A 25,094-nucleotide genomic window follows, 5' to 3' on the forward strand; every position below is an offset into this window, starting at 1 on the left:
CTCCTTACAACAAACCAGTTCCAAAATTCAGTTCAGCAGAGCTACTTATTGCTTTCCTGAAATTAAAACATTATACAGAAATATGTATTGCTGCCCTATGCATCCCTCCTGACAACAATACAACTATAGTGGAAGATACCCTACATTTCATATCCATAACAGTTCCACAAGGAAAACTACCACTAGGTGATGAGAATGTCAGTTGGTTGGATATAACTCCTGTACATCTAGCATGAACTTATTTTTTTTCACACAGCCAAACCAAGAAACAGCTTACGACCTCGTAAATCCACAAAATACACAGATGAAACATCAAATGGTAACGGATGCAGCCAGTCCCCAAAACCAAAGCCAATGCACGAAGTCAGCAAAAAATACTTCTTTAATAGACCAAATATATCAAGTTGAACACAGACACGTTCTCATTAAGCGCTTTCATCCACTCTGTGATGAAGTCCACTATATGGTCTATTAAAGAAGTTTTTTTTGTTCACTTCATGCATTGACTTTCATTTTGGGGACTGGCTGCATCAGTTACCATTTGCTGTTTCAGCTGTGTATTTTGTTTTCACACAGCTAATTAATAGCTCTACATTATAGCAAGACATCAAATTCCTTATTGGACAGGATCCTAGTATCAGACCATAACAAATACACCACCTCAGGTACAAAATCTGACTGCATCAGTGATCATCTCCCAATCTGCACAACCAGATGTCTCACACATCCACTTTAAACATGTTTATAAAACATCAGAGCTGCCACAGCATGCAACCTTTCCAGGTTTAACACAGAAATGTTCATTACTACCCTGTCCTCTATTAATTGGACCTTCCTGAAAATCTACCCCCTTAGATGATGCTGTAAATGAATTCAGTACAACTTTTCTTAATATCCTAAATAGCGTTGCACCTCCCAGAAGGAAGAGACTAAAAACAAGTCATGCAATTTGGCTATCCAAATAGAGTAGAATGCTAATGCAGGATAGAGGAAAAGCCTGGAAAGAATGGCAAAAATGTAAAACACCTCAATATCTTGAAAACTTCATAATGCTATGCAATTATACTAAAAAGCAAATAAATGAAGGTAAAAACCTATACTATAGTAACTTTCAGAATAATACAACACAATCCTAAAATATTCTGGACAGCTGTTAAAGAAGTCTTGCATCCCAGCCAAAAATTCAACCATAACCCCACATTCAAAGCAGCAACACAGTTCAACTTATTTCATAGATAGTGTAGCTTGTCTAACCAAAGATTCACCAAAATCTAGTCCTAACCCTGACCAACAGCCATGTATCACCACATCCACTTTCACCTTCAAACCTGTGCCCACATCCTATATAAAACTACTCTTAAACTCAAACCCTGCTTTACTTTCGCTGATGACCTTCCAAGCAAGTACTTTAAAATAGCCAATAGCATTGCCTAGCCTGTCTTGGCCCTTATAAGTAAGTCAATCCAGAAATCCTGCATTCCTTTTCTCTGCAAAAAGTCACATTATCACTCTGCACAAAGGAGGAAATTCAACAGACATTACTAACTTTAGACCTATAGCAGTCTTATCACCCATTTCCAAAATACTTGAAAAAACAATTGCTAAACAATTTCCTGCAGGAAGAACTCCTATCCCCCACACAGCATAACCTCTGTCCTTCACATAATGTTAGTAAAGCTAGAAATGACAGCAAGCTAGTTCCCTCCTTATTTCTAGACTTGTCTAAAGCCTTTGACACAGTTTGTCCCAGCAAGCTTCTACCTCATTAGGTCTCTTTCATCTGACTCTTGTATGGTTCAAAAGATATCTATCAGATGGGTATCAGTCAGTAAAATGGCACTCCACCATCTCTCCTTATTCCCACTCAACCATCTGTGTACCACAAAGATCTATCCTTGGTCCCCTCCCCTTTAACATTCTCACCGGCACCCTCCTCACAACGAGCCTCCCTAATACAGTACTCTGATGCCACACTCATTTTCTCATCTGGCAATAAGACACGTATATTTAAAAAAATTATTCAGGAGGCTTTAACAGCCACTGAAATGTTTCTTTGTAACTCGCAACTCATGTTCATTCCCCCCAAAAAACTGCTATTTTCTCCCATATCCCTTTCTCATGAAAAAAGAAAAATAAGTCCTCACTCAATAATACAACCACTGAAATCACTTCTCATAGAAAATTATTAGGGATGATTGTGGATGATAATCTTAAATTCAGCCTGTGTATATACAAACTTGCAAAAGAAAAATTGATCAAATCTAGGGATGCTTTATAGAGCCAAAAACATTCTTACCAGCATCTAAAACTACACTTGCCAGTACTTATGTCCTCCTCACACTTCTTTATGGGGCTTCCATCCTTACTAACCTTCAGCCATCACAGAAATCAAAACTTGGACAAAGCTATAACAACATTGCTAAATTTGCAGCAAATACCCATTTCAGAACCCACCACTGTATACCACTAAAAAGCTTAAATTGGTTAGAACTATCCCATCAACTGACACAAACACAGCTTCTTACCAACAATGAAATTATCCAGCATCCATCTGCTTGTCCAGTGCTAAATAACCTTCTACACAGCTATGTTCCAACTCTATGACTATGATCCAGTAACCAAAAACATATGTCTATCGACAAACATATCAAGTCTGTCAGTTGGTTTAGAGGATTAAGGATCTGTTAATGAGCTGTTTCTTGTGGTCCAGTGATGTAAGGTTTGATTCCCCTCAGCTTTCACTGCTTAACTGTGTGACTGAGCAAATCACTAGGGTTTAGGAGTTGGCATAATGGTTAAGGGTGTGTACCTTACAGGCACAAAATACAGGGTTTGATTCTCACCTTGTGGAAACCAAGGCTAGGATTAAAAAGTTCCCTTGGGATCATTAGCCAAGTAATTGCCTAGGAATCTAAATGTGCTGGGCATGGGCTGTATTCGTACCATGCTGCTAAGGCTGGAACTCCTTACCTGTATCCATCAGGATTATACCCTCCTCCTCATCCTAAAAAACAATTTTGAAAGACTTCCAAGCCAAAAGCCCTGTTCTTGCTCAGCACCAGGATAAATTATACCGCTAAATGGGGACAAATACTTGTTTGTACATTGCACTTCCTTACTCTCCCTTTATCACTCACTCCCTTACTCCTATCAGTTTCTCTCCTCTAGCATTCTCTCTAAACATACCATATGCCTGCTTTTTTCTCACCTCATATTGTAATTCCTGTTTACATTATAACAACTTACCTTTAATTTCTCAATAAACTGGCTAAATGTCTTTGTATATTAAGTCATTGTTATATAACTTGTTATATAATCTTAAATGTTTTCATATTATGTCTAATTTGGTGTAATTATTTAAAATGTAGTTTTTTTGTATTTTTAAAATTTGTAAAATTATTGTTAAAATATTTTGTAATACTTTTGAGATTTTCTCCCTGGGGCTCTGCTGAAAATGGGCTTCTTCCCAGTGATACTTTCCTGGTAATTAAATGTGAGTAATTAAATATACCAGGCTTTTCTCCATTTCCCTAGTGCTCATCACAAAGCCTCATCTTCCTGTTGCTGACCTAGACAAAAATAATGTAGATAAACTAAATTGTTATAGCAATGTTAGAATCAAAAGCTTAATCACTTAAGTCCTGCAACATTAGAAATTGCCAATGCATTCCCAAGCCGTCTTCCTTTTTCTTGAACTCTGCCTTTGTGTATTTAATGATATGCAGGGCGTTAATTCCATCGGCAATTACAAGGCACCTCCTGGTCATTCAGCTTTTTCTGTTAACATTCACAAGATAATACAGCAAGTCTGAATGTACAACATACTTAGAAGACCTTCTCTGTTTTATATTCAAAAAGACAAAAGTCAGTTATTCCTCAGCCATGAGAACAACACCCTGATTGCTGGTGAACAAGAGAGGAGAGAAAGGAAAAAGACATAACATGTTTAATTGTTCACAGCCTGTTAATTACCTCTGGCTTCAAAAGTACTAACAAGTTTTTTTTCCTCTTTCATCCTCTGACTATTTTGTGTCCTGTTTAGTAACTCTGTCTCTTCGGCCGTTAGTCCAACAGACAGATAGGGACAATGATAAGGACAGTGGTCCCTGCTGCTGTTTCTTTAACAGATGTTAGCCCTGTGCCTGTACCACACACATGCACTGACAGCATGGCCATTTTAGAGTAACCAGTCCACTTACTGCATATCTTTGGAATGCTGTAGAAAAACAGAACACGCGTAGAAAGCCCATATAAGCACAGGAAAGACATGCAGACTCCACAGAGAAAGCACCCTAGTCAAGAGTCAAACCAGAGGACATCTTTCTGTGAGGTGCCAACACTACCCTCAATGGCACTGTGCCACCCAGCACTGCTGATTATCACAAACATGACTGCTGAATGTTAAGCAGACAAAGCCTTCCAGTCTTCATAAAAGTAAACCTACTTTGCTTACAAAATAAATGGAAACAATCATGTTTCCAAATGACAGGTGAAATTCTAGATTACAGTTAGGGTGTCTCACAGGTCTCTATCCTAGGCCCATACTTGTTTAGATTTTATCTTTCAGATCTATCTTTTTCATCTGAGGTATTCTGCAGTCTGTATGCAGATTACCTGAAAATGGGTAAACTGATTACGTGTGTTATGTATATGACATGTTTGCAAAAGAACTTGAATAAACTGACCATTTGAGCACAGGAGAATAATATGCTGATAAAGACACCACAAACTAAGCATATGAGATTTGAGAAACATGGAATGAAAGAGGAAGAGTCTGGCTATATAGGTAAGTCCAGATTTGAGTTTTTTAAATAGTTATAGAACTATAGGTTGTTAAAAAGCTTTATAATTTCAATTAAATTATTGTTGGTTACATTAGACCTAAACCTGAGCATGGAATAACAATTTGGAAATTTTATAAGAAAACAAGTGCGAGTAAATTGGAAAGAGTACAACAGAAATATACCAAGTGCATCCATGGATGTGAAAGTTATTAAAGACTAAAATATCTGAACTTGTATAGTGTCTCATATAGACATTTAAAGAGGAAACCTTATTTGGGTTTGTAGGACATTTAGAGAAGACTACTTCTAAGAATGTTTTGGGTCCTCAAAAAGTAGTAGAGAATCTTCAACCTATGTAGAAGATTATATACAAATGAGATGTACTAAATTGATTCTGAGAGTTGCTAATGCATAGAATAGACTATCAAATTACATTATAGCAAGATCTAGTTTAGATATTTGCAAGGACAACCTATACACTTACGGAAATAATTGTTTTCTTGTATTGGCAAGCTAGAAGTGCATTATTGCATGTTTTTCTGTGTATTTATATACTGCCTTTGGAAGCTCATTCTAGAAGCATTGAATTAAGTTCTGCAATTTTATTTTTTTGTTGTTAATTGTCTCTTTAGCTGACAATTGAAAATCCTTCATCTATGTTTTGCTACACAGATAGCTCTTCCTGTTGGTTATTTTGCAGAATTTTAAAAGCAAACATTCACTGTGACATTTTTAATGGCTAAAGAGAATATCTTAGTACTGATAACATACAATTTCTATCACAGAAAAAAATGTTGTATGTTATTTGAACTTAATGCCATTAAGATACCATCAAAAACCCATAAAAATACATTTACAGTAAAAATATGCATATATCCACTTTTAAGGCAACTTTCATACTTAAGAAATGCATATTGTCCAAAGCAGTCCCTGCCACGGCATCTGTGACATGAACTACACAGACAGTTTCAAATACTTTTGCTCAGGCAGAGAGGTGAATCTGCATCTGTATCTACAAAGCATCTAAAGAGCTCCATTTTCTGCATCTGCACAAATGCCTGAATGCAGGAAGATGACCTGTTGCCCAACTGAGTTATTTTAAAAAGATAAACATATCTTTTTAAAGTAACTGTAATACTCACACTCATTGCTTTGGCAATAGTGATGTGGGATGTATGCACTGTGTGTTCTTGGGCATAGGTTGTGCAGAGTTTGCACATTACATGCAATTATAACACTGTGACTTCTCTTCACCACAGTCAAATTGTGATTATTACTGTTGTATTACCTCAGGAAGAAGTAAAACGATTTTGTTCACATTTTGTTCAGGTAGGTGAATGCAGACTGTGGATCAGGAAAACAGCTGAACTTTAAATGCTAAGCATTCCATGTCAAAAAACTGGAATACAAAAAAAAAAAAAAGATCTGGGAAAAACCGCTATACAAAAATAGTAGCCCTAAACTGATTGAATGAATTTCTAATGTGTAAATAAAAACAGATTTCCATCCTGGTTACTTTTAGATGAGCAGCTCCTCCTTCCTATATGCCTACACAGTTATTTTATAGAATTAGATAAACAACTGCAGGACATTAATGTTAGAATAACAAAGTACTGCAGAACACTAGCGATGCCCACACATTTGTCTTAATTTAACAAGTAATTCATTACGGTGGAATAATTCAGTGTCTATTCTAAGAAGTCATTTTTAACATTGGACATCGCTCTGAAGAGTCATGAGTTGATCCATGTAGGGACATTAGGGGGTCCTAATGGAGAGACGAAAGGGGTCCTAATGGAGAGATGAAAATTCAGCAAGCAAAGGAGAGTAGTAGTGCTGAAACTGAATTCATCCTGAAGTCTTGAGTATCTTCGTGAGGTGGACCCTGTTTTTCACAAAATCTCACCAAGGTGACACTGATGTATAGACCGTATTTATATAACATATATCATGGACAGAAGTAAGTTAAAAACAAAAAAGATAGCTGGGTGCACAAGACCCAGGATAAAAAGTGCCCAATCTTGATAGGCACACTGGTGCCAGGACCGGAAAAAATGACCGTGTAGAATCCTCAAAGTACAGAAACATTCCTACAATGGGGCCAGGCCAGGTCCAGGGGGAAGATGGTCCCCCTGTTGCAGAAGGAAGTAGTAGTCCACAAAAATCACAAAAATTGATTGGCCAAAGAAGAGCCATAGAGACGATAGAGTGGACTATTGAGGATAAGAAAGAAATTATGTATTGTTACTATTATGTAAAAAGCCCAGAATTTCTAGACATGAGATATACTAAATGATTGAGAGAAATTAGAGGAAAGAAAAATACTTCCGCAAGAAAAACTGTCAGAAGCTTCAAATACAAATTTGCATTCATTAATACAACAGATTTTTGAAAAACAGTATATGGATCAAGAAACTTTGATCTGTTTGGAAAAAGAAGCATCTGAGGAAGTGGGAAGATATAAACAACAAAACCTAGAGATATTTGAAAAATATAAAGAAATATGGACATGAGAAAGAAAGATTTGATGTAGTGCAATATTTATACAAAGGAAAAATCTAAGTTAACTAATGTAGAGAGGGCAGTCTCAGATTTTCGATGAGAAATACAGGCAAAAGCATCCAGATATGGAAAATTTCACAATAAAAAAATTAATATCACAAAGATGTAATGTGGAAAAGAAAATTAGTAAAGCAGAAGTTAAAGAAATAAAGTTGAAGTTATGGAGTGCCTATGAAGTGAAGGATTTAATGTAGAAGGTCTAACACAGGTTACATCACAGCATGATGGAGCGAGTCCCGAATAAGGAAAAGCAAGAAAATCAGGAGACGTGAAGAAAAAATATGGACAGGGGAAAGGAAAAGAGATTTAATATAGTGTATTATACCATGACCCCCCCAAAACGTGCACGCTGATTGGCCAGCGTGCCCGTTGTAAATAGAGTTATACTAATGGAAAAAGGTCCGGTCGCCCAGACTTTTTCCATTAGTATAACTCGATTTAAACAATGTCTCGCTATGTTAAATGGGTTTAACATAGCGAGACAGCTTTAAAATAAGCAACGGAGATCTCCGTTGCTTATTTTAAAGCTGTCTCGCTATGTTAAACCCATTTAACATAGCGAGACAGTGTTTTAAAAAAAAGCAACGGAGAAAGCAAGATCTCTGTTGCTTTTTTTTAGTGTTTCGCTATGTTAAATGAGTTTAACATAGCAAAACAGTTTTAAAATAAACAGCGGACATCTCCGTTGCTTATTTTAAAACTGTCTCGCATGTTAAATTCATTTAACATAGCGAACACTAAAAAAAGCAACGGAGATCTTGCTTTCTCCGTTGCTTTTGCTCAACTCTGATGTACTGCGCAGCGCAGTACATCAGAACTGCCGGATGCCAGACATCTGCGGAAGGGCAGCAAACAGGCATTATACTATGCCATTATTTAAGAAAAGTAATAGTTTCTTTTCTTAAATAATGTCATAGTATAATAGCAATAACACGCCTGGGTGTGGGTATTGCTAAATTACCAGTTGGCTTTGTTTGGTCCCTTGGCCGCCTCGGGACCAAACCACGCCAACCGTGGGTAAATTTAGCATTACCCACACCCAGGCTTGGGTTATTGCTATAATATTTATGCAAAGGAGAAAGCAAAACTAACCAATACAAAACGAGCAGCACCAAAGGTATTTGAAGAGAAATACCGGCAAAGGAATCCAGATATGGAACATTTTATAATACAAAAAATAAGGAGATTAAGGGGAAAAGTAGAAAAGAGATCTGTAATGGAGAAGTCAAAGAAACAGAAACTGAGGATGCATTTATTCCAAAAGGTGCCTCTTTCTTCTGTTTTGCAACAACCATAGAAACTCCTGTGTTTTTTTCCCCAGATTTTCTAATAACGCAGAATATACTTTGCATCAATTGGACATAGATAGACAGTTACGATTTTTCTTATCTTCATTACAACTTCAGCGGCGAAAATCAATTGTTTGTCTCTTTGCAGCCAGCTCAAACAAATTGGTCAAACCAGTATCAAAAATGATCATCATTAAATGATTGTTGTTGTATCACATTTTTTTTTATCAATCCGCAAGATCTCCCCCTTTCCAGTCGGCTCATTCTACTGGGGCAGCAGCTTCACTCGGTAGCTTTCCACTCCATCCTTTCTGATGATATTTGTGCTGCGGCAACCTGGAGCTTCTCCGCACACTTATTTTCTCATTACAAGTTGATTGTGGTTTTTGTCTGAGGGTGAGCTTCCTTTGGTTCCCGGGTTGTCAAGATGTGGGGAAGGTGTTTGTATCCTAGGATGCTAGGCTGGCTGTCCCAATTGCTCAACCAAGGAGTATGAGATCCGATCCGGATCCGATCTTTACGCCTTAACCTGGCTGCCTGGTATAGATGGATGGACTCAGCCTCAACATCATTCATCCCACCCCTGCACCCTGCCCCTTTTGGGCTGTATAGCTGTTTTGTAGTGCATTTGGTCTTGAAGAACTTTGTTTTTAGTTAGTGTAAGTACGTTGTAGTGTGTTTTATATGGTGTGTGGCGAACAAACAAATACTGGCTAAGCAGAAGCGGTGCGAGTGAGGATAGGGTATAGCCTCCAGAATGAGATGAGATGTGCTAGTATATAGTGCGAGTGCTAGTATATAATCAGTCGGAGGCCCGAAAAGTTATGGAGCAGCTGCAAAGAGAAGGATTTAGTGTAGAAAATTGAATGCAGAAAGCACCACAACAGGATAGAGGAATGGATATCCAAATTAAGGGGAAAACCATTGGAACAGGAAGCAATTGGTCAGGTGCCATATCATGATATTTTGGAGCCTTCCACAAGAAACCAGTATAAATGTTCATTTGAAGCTAGACAGGAAGGAAAGGAACACGAAACTGTGGAAACTCTGATACAGAGCGATAGGCCAGTGAGTTCCCATATGGCAGAGCAACAGATGACACAAGATGAAATTGAAGAGAATGTGCTACAGGAAGATGTTCTAGAACTTTCTATAGAATGCCCACAGGAAGTGGAAAACAAGGGATGCGCCCTCAGTTTGGAAGAAAGAGTTGAGAAGAGTTGCTTGATTTAATGGACATAGAGAAAAATATCAAGATCAGTGAAAGAAATAGACTGCAGAAGGTTAATAAAACCCCAAAAGTCAGAAGTTTGATAAAACAAACAGTAATTAGGGCTGTCCATAGAGATCCATGCAATATAACGGAAGTAAACAGGATACATTACTGTGCAGCTAAATTAATAACTGATAAAGTTCTACCACAAGAACACATGGTAGCAAGGGAAAGAAAGGGGTGAAAGCAAAATACCATCATGGAAATATTGAATAGAGAAAACTATAAAACGGGTAAGACAAGAAGTGTCACTGTTAGAAGATTATAGAAGAGTGAACAGATCAACAAAAATACTAAGAAAGATAGATGTGATAAAAGCAATTCACAGTATTAAAACAGACCAAGATCTATTACGTACTATCGCAGATAAACTAAAAATTTCAGCACAGGCAGAAAGATTTAGAAGATACGAAGATAAATATAAAGGAAACGTACACAATAAGCAATTTATTGATGATCCAAAAAAAGTTTATAGAGAATTGGGAAATAAGATAAAAGGAATTGAAAGACCACCAAAAAGTAGAAGAAATAGATACATTTTTGAGAAGTATCTATGAAGATCCTGTCGAACATAACAAAGAAGCTAAATGGATAGAACTAAAAGAAAGAATAAGAGGGTTAAAGGTACAAGATATGAAATGGGATGAAGTAACAACCAGAGAGATTGAAACAAAGTTAAGAGAAGCCTCAGCTCCAGGCCCAGATGCAGTACCTAACTTTTGGCTTAAAGTATTAACTTCTTTGCACGAGGATTTAGCCATGAGCAAGAACTATTTATATGCACACCCTGAACAGACACCGCACTAGTTAATAAGAAAAACAATGCTCTTACTTGAGTGAACCTGCAAGCTACCCTAAAAATTATAGACCAATACCTTGTCTTCCAACGGTGTATAAACTACACACAGGAATTGACACCAACAGAGTTTATAGTCATTTAGGAGAAAACTCAATTTAGCAGTAGAACAAAAGGGCAATAAAAGAAAGTCATATGGAACAAAAGATCATTTGTTGTTCTAGTGGAGAACTGTAAAAAGGGTAAGAATCTAAGTAGGCATGGATTGACTACAAAAAAAGCATTTGATAGTATCCCACATTCAGGGGTAAGAGTGCTTAAAAATGTATAAGGTACACCCTACACTGATTTGACTACATTACAGTAACCATGAAACAATGGCAGACCACTTTGCAATTAAGCCATGATAAAGGACAAATTATTATCCCAGGGATAAAAATTCAAAGGGGGATATTCCAGGGTGACTCTTCACCGTTGCTATTTTGCCTTGCCATTAATTCATTAAGCTGTTTACTTAACAGCTTAGGCCATGGCTACAATTTGTCTCCTAGAAAACAACAAAGTCTAATGACTTCTCATCTTCTCTTTGTCGATGATTTAAAACTGTATAGCTCATCAGATGAACTGAAAGCACAGCTGCAGGTTGTAAAACCCTTTTTAGATTATACTGGAATGTCATTTGGTCTTGATAAATGTGCAAAAGCAACCTTTAAAGCAGGAAAACTGCAGCACCAGGAAAATGTCAGTTTGGGACAAGAATGTGATATAAAAGAAATTGAGCAAGAGGGAATGTATAAATATTTGGAAACTGATGAAGGATCAGCAATAAAACACAAATGCGAATGAAGGATCAGCGATAAAACATAAACAAATGCGAATGAAACTCCATAAGGAATACTTTAGAAGACTTAAATTAATCCTCAGAACAGCATTGACATCTAGGAACAAGATCCAAGTTATAAATCAGTTTGCTTTTCCTGTCCTAGCTTACAGTTATTGACTGACCCCAAAAAGTGTTCGATAGGTTGGATATTAAAACAAGAAGGATGCTTCCTGCTCACCAACTGATTTATAGAAATCAGTGTATACCAAGATTATATATTCCCCATTCCGAAGAACGGGTGGGCCTCCTTGAAATTGATTACATGTATAGATCTGCAATAGTGGGCCTCCACACATCTTCAGACCTCACAAGATCCAAATGTAATGAAACCTTTGAAACATGAGGAGAATAAATCTAAGATGATGTCTCTGCTTAATTTAGCAGAAGCGTATTGATGTCCAGCAGAAATGAAAATCAAACCAGAAGTGGATAAAAAACAGGCAGCAACTGAATGTGTCAAAAAACAAAAGAAAGAATATAAGGTGAAGGACCAGATGAGAAGACAAGAAATGTGGAAAAAACATAAATATAGTTGCAAGTATATAAAACTTCTGGAAGAGCCTCATGTTGATCAAGAATAAATGGTTAAGGAGAGGTGAAGTCACATCTAAGAAATGAAAGGCTGATATTGGCAGCCCAAGATAGTGGGCTATGTACACACTGGTTTACAAAGTCCATTGAACATGTGGGAGAAACAGACGAATGTGGGTGTAAAACCAAATTGGAAACGGTCACACACATTGTTGCTGGTTGTGATGCACTAATGGCAGAGGGACTGTTTACTGAAAGGCATAATAATGTGGAAAGACTGTTGCACTGGAGATTGTGTAAACATTATGGTATTGAAGTAGCTGAAAAACACTGGAAACATGAGCCACAAAGAATCATAGAAAATTATGTTTATATCACATGGCATCACACATTACCAACAGTTCAAAAGATAGATGCCAGAAAACTGGATATAGTGGTCCAAGAAAAGAAGACAAAAGTAACATTGATCATTGAAATCACCACAGCCAGTGACTACAGTGTCTTGCGTACAGAGAGAGACAGCCATACAATACCATGATCTGCAGGCAAAAATGAGCCATATGGAAGAAAGATATCCAGATAGTTCCAATAGTAGTTGAAGCAATGGGTCTTATTAAAAAAGAATTTACAATCATATTTAGATATGTTACCAATTCATGTAACCCCGTACAAATTGCAGGAGGAGTCATTGCTGAGCATATTGTGGGTTCTGCGAAGAGCACTTTTGGCTGACATCAAAGAGTGAAACAATACTAATTTCATAAACTTTAATCGTACTTTGATTTGGGAATGGTTTTCATTCCCATCATGGTATTAGAAACCCAAAAGACTTGGAGAAATTAAAGACATGTTATTTAGTCCTTGTATCCAGTTCATAGGTTCTTAGATAAGTACAAGACTAGCTGCCCTTGTGGGCTATTTTAAGTCTAGCCAGTTTCTGTTTTTGTGCTTGAAATAATCTGCCCCATTTGGTTATAGACTGGCCTTGCCCATCCCATGGTAAATAATTTTATATTGCCTCTGATAAAAATAACTGGGATCATACCATAGATAATGGATAATGGCATAGATAATTTGAGGGGACCCATGTAGGGGATACAACATTTAGGAGCTGCTTCTCTCCATTAGTAGTACAATGGGCACCCCTGGGGTATAATTCCTGTTTCCCATTCATAGATCAGAATTACTTTATAGAGCCAAGTTTTTATATTGATTTATTTTACTGCTGGGGCAAGATCTTTTGACAGTTGTGTTAACTGTAATGTTGTTATTGAACTCTCTTGAAAGAAAACTTATTTGAAATGCTTTCTTGTGGATCACCCCAAAAATGATCAGATTTGAGAATAGTTGTTCTTTCTCAGCTTTAGCAATAATTTTATATAGTTTTCAGTAATTACATAGGACAACAAAATTTGCTACAAAATATAGTAGATCATATTTAATAAAATAAAAAACAACCAGTAAGCACTTTCATTCACGTAGAACTAGAAAGTTGTTGTTGTGTCTTTCAGCTTTTCCAGTTAGGGGTTGCCACAGCGGAACTCCGGTCCGCTAATAATTGCCAGTAGATTTTTACGTACCGAGTTGCCAGCTCTGACGCACAACCTTCAACGAAGGTACGCCCATTCACGCATGTCTCCACGTAGAAGATGCTCTAGCTGAGAATTGAACTGGACAGCGTCTTACAGTGAGGCACAGTGCTACCGCAGTAGTGTTTCTTATTGTTATACTGGTTTGCTGTTTTGTCGTTCGTTCTTTCAGATCATACTATTTATCAATATGTCTGTTGATTTATTCTTTTCATTTTTTGTATAGACATTTACTAATTAAATGTTCAAGTTTACCTCAATGCAAACATGCATTTCAACCCCCTCCCAATATCCAAGGACACTTCTATATTAACATATCAAACAAATACTTGAAAATGACAAATTTCATTCCCTTTAACATTCATTGTAACCCGTAAGTCCCATCTCCATTCCAAATTCTCCTCTTCAGGAGTTTTTGCAACATGAGTTTGCATCAACTAATATAACTAAAATATAAAAAATCTCAGTAACTCCTTAAATATACATATAATAGGTAGGTACTAGGCTATCAGCCCAAGCGCCTACATAAGTCTAGCCAGCAAGGTTCCATAGCTTACGCCACCCAAGACAGTTATTTTCCTGTGCCACTGTCGAGCAGAGATACAGAAGTGATCCCCGGGGTGCATTTCATATCCACTCATCAAGATTTTTCTTGAAGAGTGCTAATGAAGAACTTTGCTTGACATAGATGGGTAGCTTGTTCCAGAGTATAGGAAGTCTCTGGGACAGGAATCTATCCCTCCAGCGTGTCCTGTTTTATTGTGGTGACAAGGTTTAGGTCCCTAGAGCATGTAGCTCTGAGGAATTGGGATTTCTTTAGGCGTAGCATGTCCAACAGCTCTGGGTTTGACATAGCTTCATATGTCAGGCAGAGATCACCTCGGAGTAGGCGATATGCTACAGAGTAAAGCTGGAGTTTTGAGTTTAGTGAGTATCATAACTTTGTTCTTTATATGTATGCATTGCAGTATACTGGTATACTTTTATGTTCCTACCAAACCACATATTTTTGTCATCTACTTAAGCAGTATTTTGTGTATATTGTTCCTAGATGAAACTTTTTATGACATTTACTTTCTATATCCTGTTATTTCCTTTACAGTGTCCAATACTTAATTTTCAGCTGGTTTGATCTTTGTTTTTACTTTCTTGTGACTGCTGGTAACATTAAACTTAAGGCCTTACTATGTCTCAGGAATTCTAAACATAGACATTGAATTAGTAGCATTATCTATTTTGTTATTATAATGTATTTCTTAATTATGTCATGACATCCTGTAAGGAGTTCTCCAACTTGGTTAGCTTCACACATTCCCAAAAACATGCTGCAAGTTTCCTCTTTCCTTTCACTTCTCTAACATTTACTCTTTACTTGAGGAAAAGTCATCTGAAGTCTACTTAGTTTCAAAGTACCTGTGGACACATTTGCATGCAAATATCTTAACTCTTCTGGACATTGTAAAATACCTGGAAGCCTTGCAGTTTTCCTTTCTTTATTTTATAATTCGTCATTCTAATCTTCTGTCAGTCTTTTCTGATCTCCTCTTGATTTGTTCGTATTTTTAGTTTGGGGAAACTACAGGCATAGACCCATCTGAAGTATTTACATCCTTTCATTTCACCTTGGATATGTTAAAAAAATTTGCAGGCAGGTAAAGGCCTATACATTAGTCAGCTGATTTATTATTATTTGTTGTTGTTGCAGATCTGGGGAAGACAGACATATTAATATTACTACTATATATTTTTATTACTCTGCAGGAGCATTAGGACCTCCATCTGATCCGAGAACATTTGTGAAAAACCTTTGTCAATTCACTTGGAAATGGGGCCCACCTGCTAATGATAGTCAATGTGATGTGGAGTATTTGAGAGAATTTAAAGTTGGGAGTGAAGACTGGCAGGTATGACATATGGTTTGTGGCTTTTTCCTCTCTTTGCAAGAACAGTTCAAAATGTGCATTAGTCAATAACTTAACTTTATAAAAAAAAAATAGTTCCAGAGAGCAATCTTGGGCTGTGGCATTTACTAAACACATTTTGTAAATATAATGTTTATAAGTTAGACATCTCCCTGAATTATTTTTGAAAATGTGTGTATATGAGGAATATGAATAATAGTCTAATGCTGGAGATCAGATCGTTTCTGAAAAAAATGTTTTCAAGGAGATCCACTGTACACTGAACTCCTATTGAGAGCCTTCTCTGAACTTGCTTTAGTGATGTTTTGGATTCAGATTAAGAAGATACATAATGATTTACTTTGAGGAGTCCTCTACAGTAGGTTAAATCAGTACTCTCCTTCCCGAAGAGCTCAGTCTCAGCAGATTTCTTATAATTGGTTTTATATTATATATATATATATATATATATATATATATATATATATATATATATATATATATATATATATATATATATATATATATGATTTATGATTGTCAAGATGTTAACTTGCTTGACTATTCTGTCAACACAATTTAGAATGCTTTTGCTTATTTTAACTGGCAACCTGGCAGGTATAATATATGACCATTAGCAGACACTTAGACTGACCGAAAGTGTGTTCAGGTTTTTGCCTGTTCAAAAAGTGACAACTCAAGTATTATAGTTTTAAGTCACCTGTATAAAAAAAAAGTATTTCAATAGCAATTGTATTGGATTAAATGATTTTCTTGGTTCTACAGTATTTAAAGCAATAATGTATGCATTTTACGCATTTAGATGGCCTTCGTTTTATAGGGAAGTATTAGGTTAGCTGCCCTTGTGGACTGTTTTAAGCCTGGTCAGTTTCCCTTGGTTAGAATCCAACCTTGTACTTCTTGTATGCAAGGTAATATTACTTTAACTATTATGCCATCTCTCAATCTCTTATTAATATAATCCAACCAAAAAGTCTCAAGCATTGTAATAACTTTTATAGAATACAGAAAATATTTAAAAGGGAAATGGAGTGAACAGTACAAGTAATAGAAAGTAACTGTTTAAAATATTCATTTAAAAACACTAATAGTCCAAGAGAGTCTACTTTTGTATATAACTTTTAGAAATGTTAGTAAATGCCCTGAAATAAAAGCAATGGTGTTTCACATTATTCCCCATTGTATTTTATTCTAGAGTGTATCAGAAAGTTTGAGTTTTCAAAAAACTGTTACATAAAAAAAATTGAAGATGCTATAGTGTTTAACACATATTCAGTGGGCAAATATGGTCTGGATAGGAAAGATGGGTTATAGAACAGATTATCAGATTTTAATCTCTAAAGTTTGTTGCATATCAGATATACCTAAAATATCCTTTTATTATTGATTTTCTAAACAATCTTTGAAACAAATGGTGAGATATGGAGATGATTATAAATTTTGCATCAAAGATAACTTTTGGGATTATGGTCTCCAAATGAGCAGCTTAACTTTAACTAAAAAATATTTTAATATCAAAATAAATTGCATCATCTTTCGGATATTATTCTCTTGGAAATTTCTGTTATGTGATAGTCTGCAGCTAGGTTACTACTGTGTTTATAATTATGCAATATTTTCCTTTAAGTATGCAGCTTATAATTGTCAGTTTTGAGATGTACCAAGTTTAGGTATTTTTTGTATTAAGATAGTGTGTTTGAGTAGTTCTTAGCATAGCAGGTGATGTATTTTTTTTTTTTGAAGAGTGATATAGTTGTACTTTTAAAAATATAAATCTGCAATCAGGGGTGGCTACAGATGAGAGAAATAAATAGCCAGTCAGTGCAAGTGTGCACACAATTGTTTTCTTCTCCTATGCATCAGGTTTAGCAAGAACACAGTGCCAAAAATAGAAAAAAGAAGATAACTGCAATGCTGAGGTATAGTAAGAATATTTACATGCTGGCTGTGCCTGTATTTAAGCAGAAAATTGTATTCAGAACATACCTGCAGCTACCCTGAAGATATTTATCAGAACAGTAATTCTAAAAATGGCATTAGAAACGGTGGGTTATGTGAAATGGGGACAGAGAGTACACAGTGCATGGAGAAGAGCTGAATCATGGTCAAATGTGGCTCTGGACAGGATAATGGATCTGCCCCCACCCCCCCAGCAGCAACTCTCCTGCCATTCCAGTATCCCTTCACTTGGCTATTTCTCCCCATATACCATAAACGCTGTTCATACCTGTCCATGAGGATACTATTTTCTTTAATTCTACAATGATTAGAGTTACTTAAAAGTTGTATTTCATATTTTATAGCACAAACACTGACAGCAATTTGCTAAACTAACCAATGCAATCTCACAGTGAAAACCGGCTTAATATGAACAGCTTCTCTGCCCTTGAAACCCATATTCATTGAACTGGAATTGAAACCCATATTCAAAGGAAATGCATCTGGCCAGTAGCAGATTGTTTACCTTTTAGCTGTTTCCAAATCATTGGGCCCTTGCACACATTTTTGGACCATGCATGCATGTGTTTTTTGATGCACCATCCCGATTGTATTAAATTATATTCCTTGTATAATACAGCAACACTTGTTAGAGTGCATTTTAAATTTGTAGGTTTTGACCATTTTCCAGTAATAAATGAACCAAAACATATGCACCAATAATGACAAAACTACCCATTACAGAACATTGTAACCACAAAAGGCTATTCAAACGTCTGTCATTATAATCCACCAGTATCAGCTAATGTACACAGTCTCAGCAGAAATGCTCATCTGAATAATTCCACATTGGAGATCTATAACTAATGAAGAGGTTGTTGCTGGCAAACAGCTTTACATTTCAGAGTTTCATGTACACATTCAGTGCTTGCTGCTCATGAAGAATAAACTACCCATGTTACATTTAAAAAAAAGTGGTAAGCTGGTGATATTTTAATAGGGAATACCTGTCCAAACAGATTCATGGTTACTAGTTATTTCATCCAAAAGAGGACACACTCTGGAGTGCAGCACCACCAATATCCTCCTCTAAAGGGGGCACTGCAATATCAGCATTCCATATACATGGTATGGGAATAGAACCCACAGCCTTCTGCACTAAAGGCAAGCATGCTACCTGTTGTGCTGTTAACACTGTTTTTAAAATGTATATCACTAACACTGATTATGGTAATTTGCTAAATAAAATAGTTGCACATTGAAAGCAGACTTGGCACGAACAACGATAAACATCTCCTGTCTTGAAACTAAACAGTGCTTGAAAATGCTTAGTCTACAGTCCTTGAAAATGCGCTAGCACCCAGCAGTCCTTGAATTGTACGTGCTGATGACAGCTTGGCAGTTGGTGTAGAGGATTCAGGCTCTAGGGTCCTGTATTCAAGGTACAGGTTTTCAGTCTGAATGAGTTAACCACCCTGCCTTCCCAAACTGAGGCATCTCTCTCTCTCTCTCTCTCTCTCACACACACACACCTCTCTATCTCTGTAGTTCATGAACATTCCATTCTCTCTCTCTCTCTCACACACACACACACACACACACACACACACACACACACACACACACACACACACACACACACACACACACACACACACCTCTCTATCTCTATAGTTCATGAACGTCCCATTCTCTCTCTCTCTCACACACACACACACCTCTCTATCTCTATAGTTCATGAACGTCTCATTCTCTCTCTCTCTCACACACACACCTCTCTATCTCTATAGTTCATGAACGTCTCATTCTCTCTCTCTCACACACACACACCTCTCTATCTCTATAGTTCATGAACATCTCATTCTCTCTCTCTCTCACACACACACCTCTCTATCTCTATAGTTCATGAACGTCCCATTCTCTCTCTCTCTCACACACACACCTCTCTATCTCTATAGTTCATGAACGTCTCATTCTCTCTCTCTCTCACACACACACCTCTCTATCTCTATAGTTCATGAACGTCTCATTCTCTCTCTCTCACACACACACCTCTCTATCTCTATAGTTCATGAACGTCCCATTCTCTCTCTCTCTCACACACACACACCTCTCTATCTCTATAGTTCATGAACGTCTCATTCTCTCTCTCTCACACACACACACCTCTCTATCTCTATAGTTCATGAACGTTCCATTCTCTCTCTCTCTCTCTCACACACACACACCTCTCTATCTCTATAGTTCATGAACGTCCCATTCTCTCTCTCTCTCACACACACCTCTCTATCTCTATAGTTCATGAACGTCCCATTCTCTCTCTCTCACACACACACCTCTCTATCTCTGTAGTTCATGAACATTCCATTCTCTCTCTCTCACACACACACACCTCTCTATCTCTATAGTTCATGAACGTCTCATTCTCTCTCTCACACACACACACCTCTCTATCTCTATAGTTCATGAATGTTCCATTCTCTCTCTCTCTCTCTCTCACACACACCCCTCTATCTCTATAGTTCATGAATGTCCCATTCTCTCTCTCTCTCTCACACACACACACCTCTCTATCTCTATAGTTCATGAACGTTCCATTCTCTCTCTCTCACACACACACACACCTCTCTATCTCTATAGTTCATGAACGTCTCATTCTCTCTCTCACACACACCTCTCTATCTCTATAGTTCATGAACGTCTCATTCTCTCTCTCACACACACACCTCTCTATCTCTATAGTTCATGAACGTCTCATTCTCTCTCACACACACACCTCTCTATCTCTGTAGTTCATGAACATCTCATTCTCTCTCTCTCACACATACACACACCTCTCTATAGTTCATGAACGTCCCATTCTCTCTCTCTCTCTCACACACACACACCCCTCTATCTCTATAGTTCATGAACGTCTCATTCTCTCTCTCTCACACACACACCTCTCTATCTCTATAGTTCATGAACGTCCCATTCTCTCTCTCTCTCTCTCTCACACACCTCTCTATCTCTATAGTTCATGAACGTCTCATTCTCTCTTTCACACACACACAAACACACACACATGACACACACACTCTCTCTCACACACACACACACACACACCTCTATCTCTATAGTTCATGAACGTCCCATTCTCTCTCTCTCTCACACACACACACCTCTCTATCTCTGTAGTTCATGAACGTTCCATTCTCTCTCTCTCTCTCTCACACACACACCTCTCTATCTCTATAGTTCATGAACGTCCCATTCTCTCTCTCTCTCTCTCTCTCACACACCTCTCTATCTCTGTAGTTCATGAACGTTCCATTCTCTCTCTCTCTCACATGCACCCCCCTCTCTATCTCTGTAGTTCATGAACGTTCCATTCTCTCTCTCTCTCGCCTCTCTCTCTATAGTTCATGAACGTCTCATTCTCTCTCTCTCACACACACACCTCTCTATCTCTATAGTTCATGAACGTCTCATTCTCTCTCTCTCTCACACACACAGACCCCTCTATCTCTATAGTTCATGAACGCCCCATTCTGTCTGTCTCACACACACACACCCCTCTATCTCTGTAGTTCATGAACGTCCCATGCTCTGCTTTCGTCCAGAATGTCAATAATTCTCCATAATAAAAATCCATGCTCATCTGTTAAAAATTGCCCTCCATTCCAATATGTAAATGTGTGTGCATCATACTAAAGACCCAAGTGCAGACATTAGTAAGGATGCAGTCTGCGTGCATCCTTAAAGAACAAATGTAATGCATGCAGTGTCTGTTCCTGAAGAAGAAATATAAGTTTTGTGACAACCCCCCCCAACCAGTGGGCCACCTGACAAGTGGCATGCCCCCCCCCCAAGCCAGTGGCCTAGGAGAATGCCTCGTGCTTGATCTGGCAGAGATTGCAGTGATTGGACTCCAAAACTGAGAAAGACAGGTTTAATTACCTTTATGTCTGCTTCACACCTGGGGTGACTTTCTCAGCATCAGTGTCTTGAACATGTAACATGCTGGTCATGATTGGAAATGTGATCATATTGTAGGATTACAGTGATCATCTAACATAAACATTAGAATGCCAGTTTGTTACTTCTATTTGGGATACAATAAAATGTAGAGCAAATGGGACTTAACTCAGTGAGCTGTATTATAAGATTGTTAAAACAAATCCATCAGTTCAATAAGTTACTTTTCAAAAAGGCAAAATGGAACTACTTCTAAAACTATGCAGTTAAGAAACATTCCAATTATAATCCCAGACCTTAAATCTCTACACCATTTCAGTGCACAATCTTGATTGTAGCTAGTTATAAATCTGGAGACTAACCTTCTCTGCCTTACTATCTCTCATTCCCTCCTCCCTGTACCATACTCCTTCGCTCTAACATACCCACAAATTTCTTTTGCTGCTGTTGAAGCCTTACCTCCCCCACTCTTCTCTAGTTTCCACTATATTTCCTTCTGTTCATCACCATGTGTATTTTTGCATGTACAAACATCTATCTATGTACGCACAGACACACACATATACGCATGCACACTCATGCGTGTACACACACACACACACACACACACACACACACACGATCAAGCAGATTTTCATTAAAGTTGACATCTGTTTAGCTAACACAGTTTAGTGGACTAAACCATGTGGTCAACAGGTGTGCACGACTGCTTTGTTACTGAGGTTGAGGAATATGCCCTTCCCTGGTATTCTTTGATCTCAAAATATAAAGTTAGTGGGGGCCACCAAAAAAAGAAAAAAAATTAACTTTTGTTTCTTCTTTTTTCACTTTTTATTCTCTACGGTTATTCCTCTACACAAGTGTAGTGATGTCTTATCTTTTTTTTTTTTTAACCTTTTCATGTCAATGTTTGTGACTTCAACATTTGAGTATTTCAGTATGTATGAGTGTTGTCATTTTGATGATTAGCACTTCACTGAATCACAAATGACTGAATAAATTTTATGAAACACATTTGACTCATTTCACAGAATCAAATTTGAATAAAAAACTTTATTATACCAAACACACCTTAAAACTTATTTTTGCTGACTGGGTGCTCCCCACTCTTACCTCTGAACTTCTTTAGTAATCTGGACAAAGGCCTAAATATATGCACTGATTTTAAATATTGCTCTTATAACTTAGAAAATTGTTAGAATAGCAGGTCTTGTGTTAGCACACATTTTCTGTAGAATATGAAGTTTGAAACTTCAATGTATGTCATTATTTATTGAATTCAATCATGCTTAATTGCCATAAAACAAACTTTATGAGTAACAAACCAAAAATATGAGGCAAAAATCTGGATATCCAATGAAAATCTAAACAGCTGAGAGGTATGCCCCCATGCCCCTTACTTAAATATATTAACTTCAAGATCACTCAACAGTTGAGAATATCCTGACAGTTCAGAAAAAATGCAGAAGATAAAAAGCAGACAGTGACTCAAACATTTTACAGTTTTCAGTCAATCATGACTCACTGAAATGAGGTTTAGTCAGTTGTAGTTTAGTGAAATGTGATTCCGTCAAAAAGATCAATGGTAAAAAGACTGGAAAGTACTAAGACTGAAAAACAAAATATTGAAACAAATTGAACTTATACTAGGGAGGGGGGTTTATGCCCATTCTCCACTGCTGTGCAAGCTCTGAATTGCTTTGTGTGTGTGTGTGTGTGTGTGTGTATATATATATATATATATATATATATATATATATATATATATATAAAACAGATGGGTGCCAAAATGCTTTTCTATGTGCTTAGATTTTGTCACATTTTTCAATGTTTTTAAAAGGGGATAAGCCCCCCTGCAACTCCCACACCCCCTACGCAGAGGTCATAAAGCAGTGGGGAAAGGGCATAAATCCCTCCCTAATAAAAGTTAAAATATTTTTAAGAGGTTTTGTGTTTGCCTTTTTCAGTATTGGTCTTTTATTTTTTGTCATTTTAGGTACACCACCTATAGATATATATATATATGTATATATATATATATATATATATATATATATTACACACACGTGTTTGTGTGTCTACTCCAAGATATTGTTTAGAGCAGAGGTGGAGCTGTTAAGCGCACAGGACATCTACTGATGGCCCTTTTTTTTCACTTTTCTGAATGTGTAATGCTATTGTGTTTGTATTGATAGTATTTATTATCTCTTGGTAAAACCTGAAAACAGTCTATCGAGATCAGAGCTCTACAATGATTAACCTTTGTTAATAAATAAACAGATAAAATACTGTGTTGTGGAACATCGGACTCTTGAGAGACATGCTTCTTAAGATAGCCGTGCGAGTTTTTGCTTGTGTGCTTAGCCTAAAGATATTATTTTTATTGGTGGGCTGTTTCAGAGAGCACATCTTAGTAAATTAGCAATTCCTTATTAACAGTTCATTGTCTGTTTTAAAACTCTTCTTTGGTGACTCTCACCATGGGTGAGTGAAAAGGCTGTTTGGGCCACCTGGGTAGTGCTATTGCCTAGCCTGGGTGATAGGTAAAGGAGGTATTGAGGCTGGTTCTGCAGAGTTGAAACAAAAATCTTATGTGTTTAACTCTGTAAATTTATTGATGGTTTTGGAATATCATCAGACAGCAGAATTCTAATCTGCAGAACTCTTGAGGACCCAGAGCCGGTGGGAATTTTTTCTTCTGGTTGAGACCTCTTGATGTAATGTTCTGCAGTATTATCTACTTGGTTTGTAATATTTTATTTTTCTGTCCCAGGATTTATAGTAACAAAGTAATCCCCATTTGAATTCTTTGTATTTGACATTTGCAATCTGGTCTTTGATAGAAACCTGTTGTGTTCAATAAAGTGGGAGAATTAAAGTTTGTCATATCTTTATGCTTTGTACATTTGTAGACTTCAAACAGTTCAATTACTTTTAATTGCCCAATTGTTTTATATTCAGAAGGGCATAGTATTTAAGAAATGTGTTTGTATTTATCTTCCTTTTCACAAGAAGTTCCAAAACCGAAATTATTACATTCTCATTCTGTGAGCATCTCTTAATCACCTGTGCCAATAGTACATTTAGTTTACTTCATTCATGCTCCAGATTAATATGATACCAGAAGCACATTTAATTTATGCTTCCTTTAATCTCTTTGAAACTGAACATCATCTAAGCACATCCTGGTAAACTTGTGCTATAGAATGAAATTGCATACTGCATTACAAATAGCCAGCCTTTTGGATTCTTCAATTTCTCAACATCCTTAAAACAGAACAGTTATTTCCTTGGGCTGTTGAAACTACAGAAAGGAAAAAAAAATGCCAACTGAACTGTTAAAATTATTTACTGAGTTACAATAATTGACCCCTGTGCCTCATATCAGGAAATACCTCGGATCACAATTTAATCAACAGTTAACCAAGTTCTATCTCCTGGGCAGTAATCCTTGTTTCTTTATGCATGCTTGAGATTAAGATTTGCATAGCTTCTTTTTAAATGTTTCCTGTCTCTTCCATTACAGAAATGTTATATTGCACTATTATGCCATTTTAATTTACAAAAATC

The 25,094-nt window shown here is 37.0% G+C and overlaps 1 protein-coding gene across 1 annotated transcript in view; it reads left to right on the forward strand.

The window, feature by feature from the left end:
- LOC122789982 (interleukin-13 receptor subunit alpha-2-like) overlaps positions 1–25,094 on the forward strand; it is a 764,082-nt gene that overhangs the window by 362,755 nt on the left and 376,233 nt on the right. The window contains exon 4 of the mRNA XM_044057489.1: positions 15,469–15,611. Coding sequence (XP_043913424.1) covers positions 15,469–15,611 — 143 coding nt within the window. The remainder of the gene's footprint in view (positions 1–15,468; positions 15,612–25,094) is intronic.

Source organism: Protopterus annectens, chromosome 15.part0, assembly GCF_019279795.1.
Source record: "Protopterus annectens isolate FY-2018-M chromosome 15.part0, PAN1.0, whole genome shotgun sequence".
Taxonomy (NCBI): Eukaryota; Metazoa; Chordata; order Ceratodontiformes; family Protopteridae; genus Protopterus; species Protopterus annectens.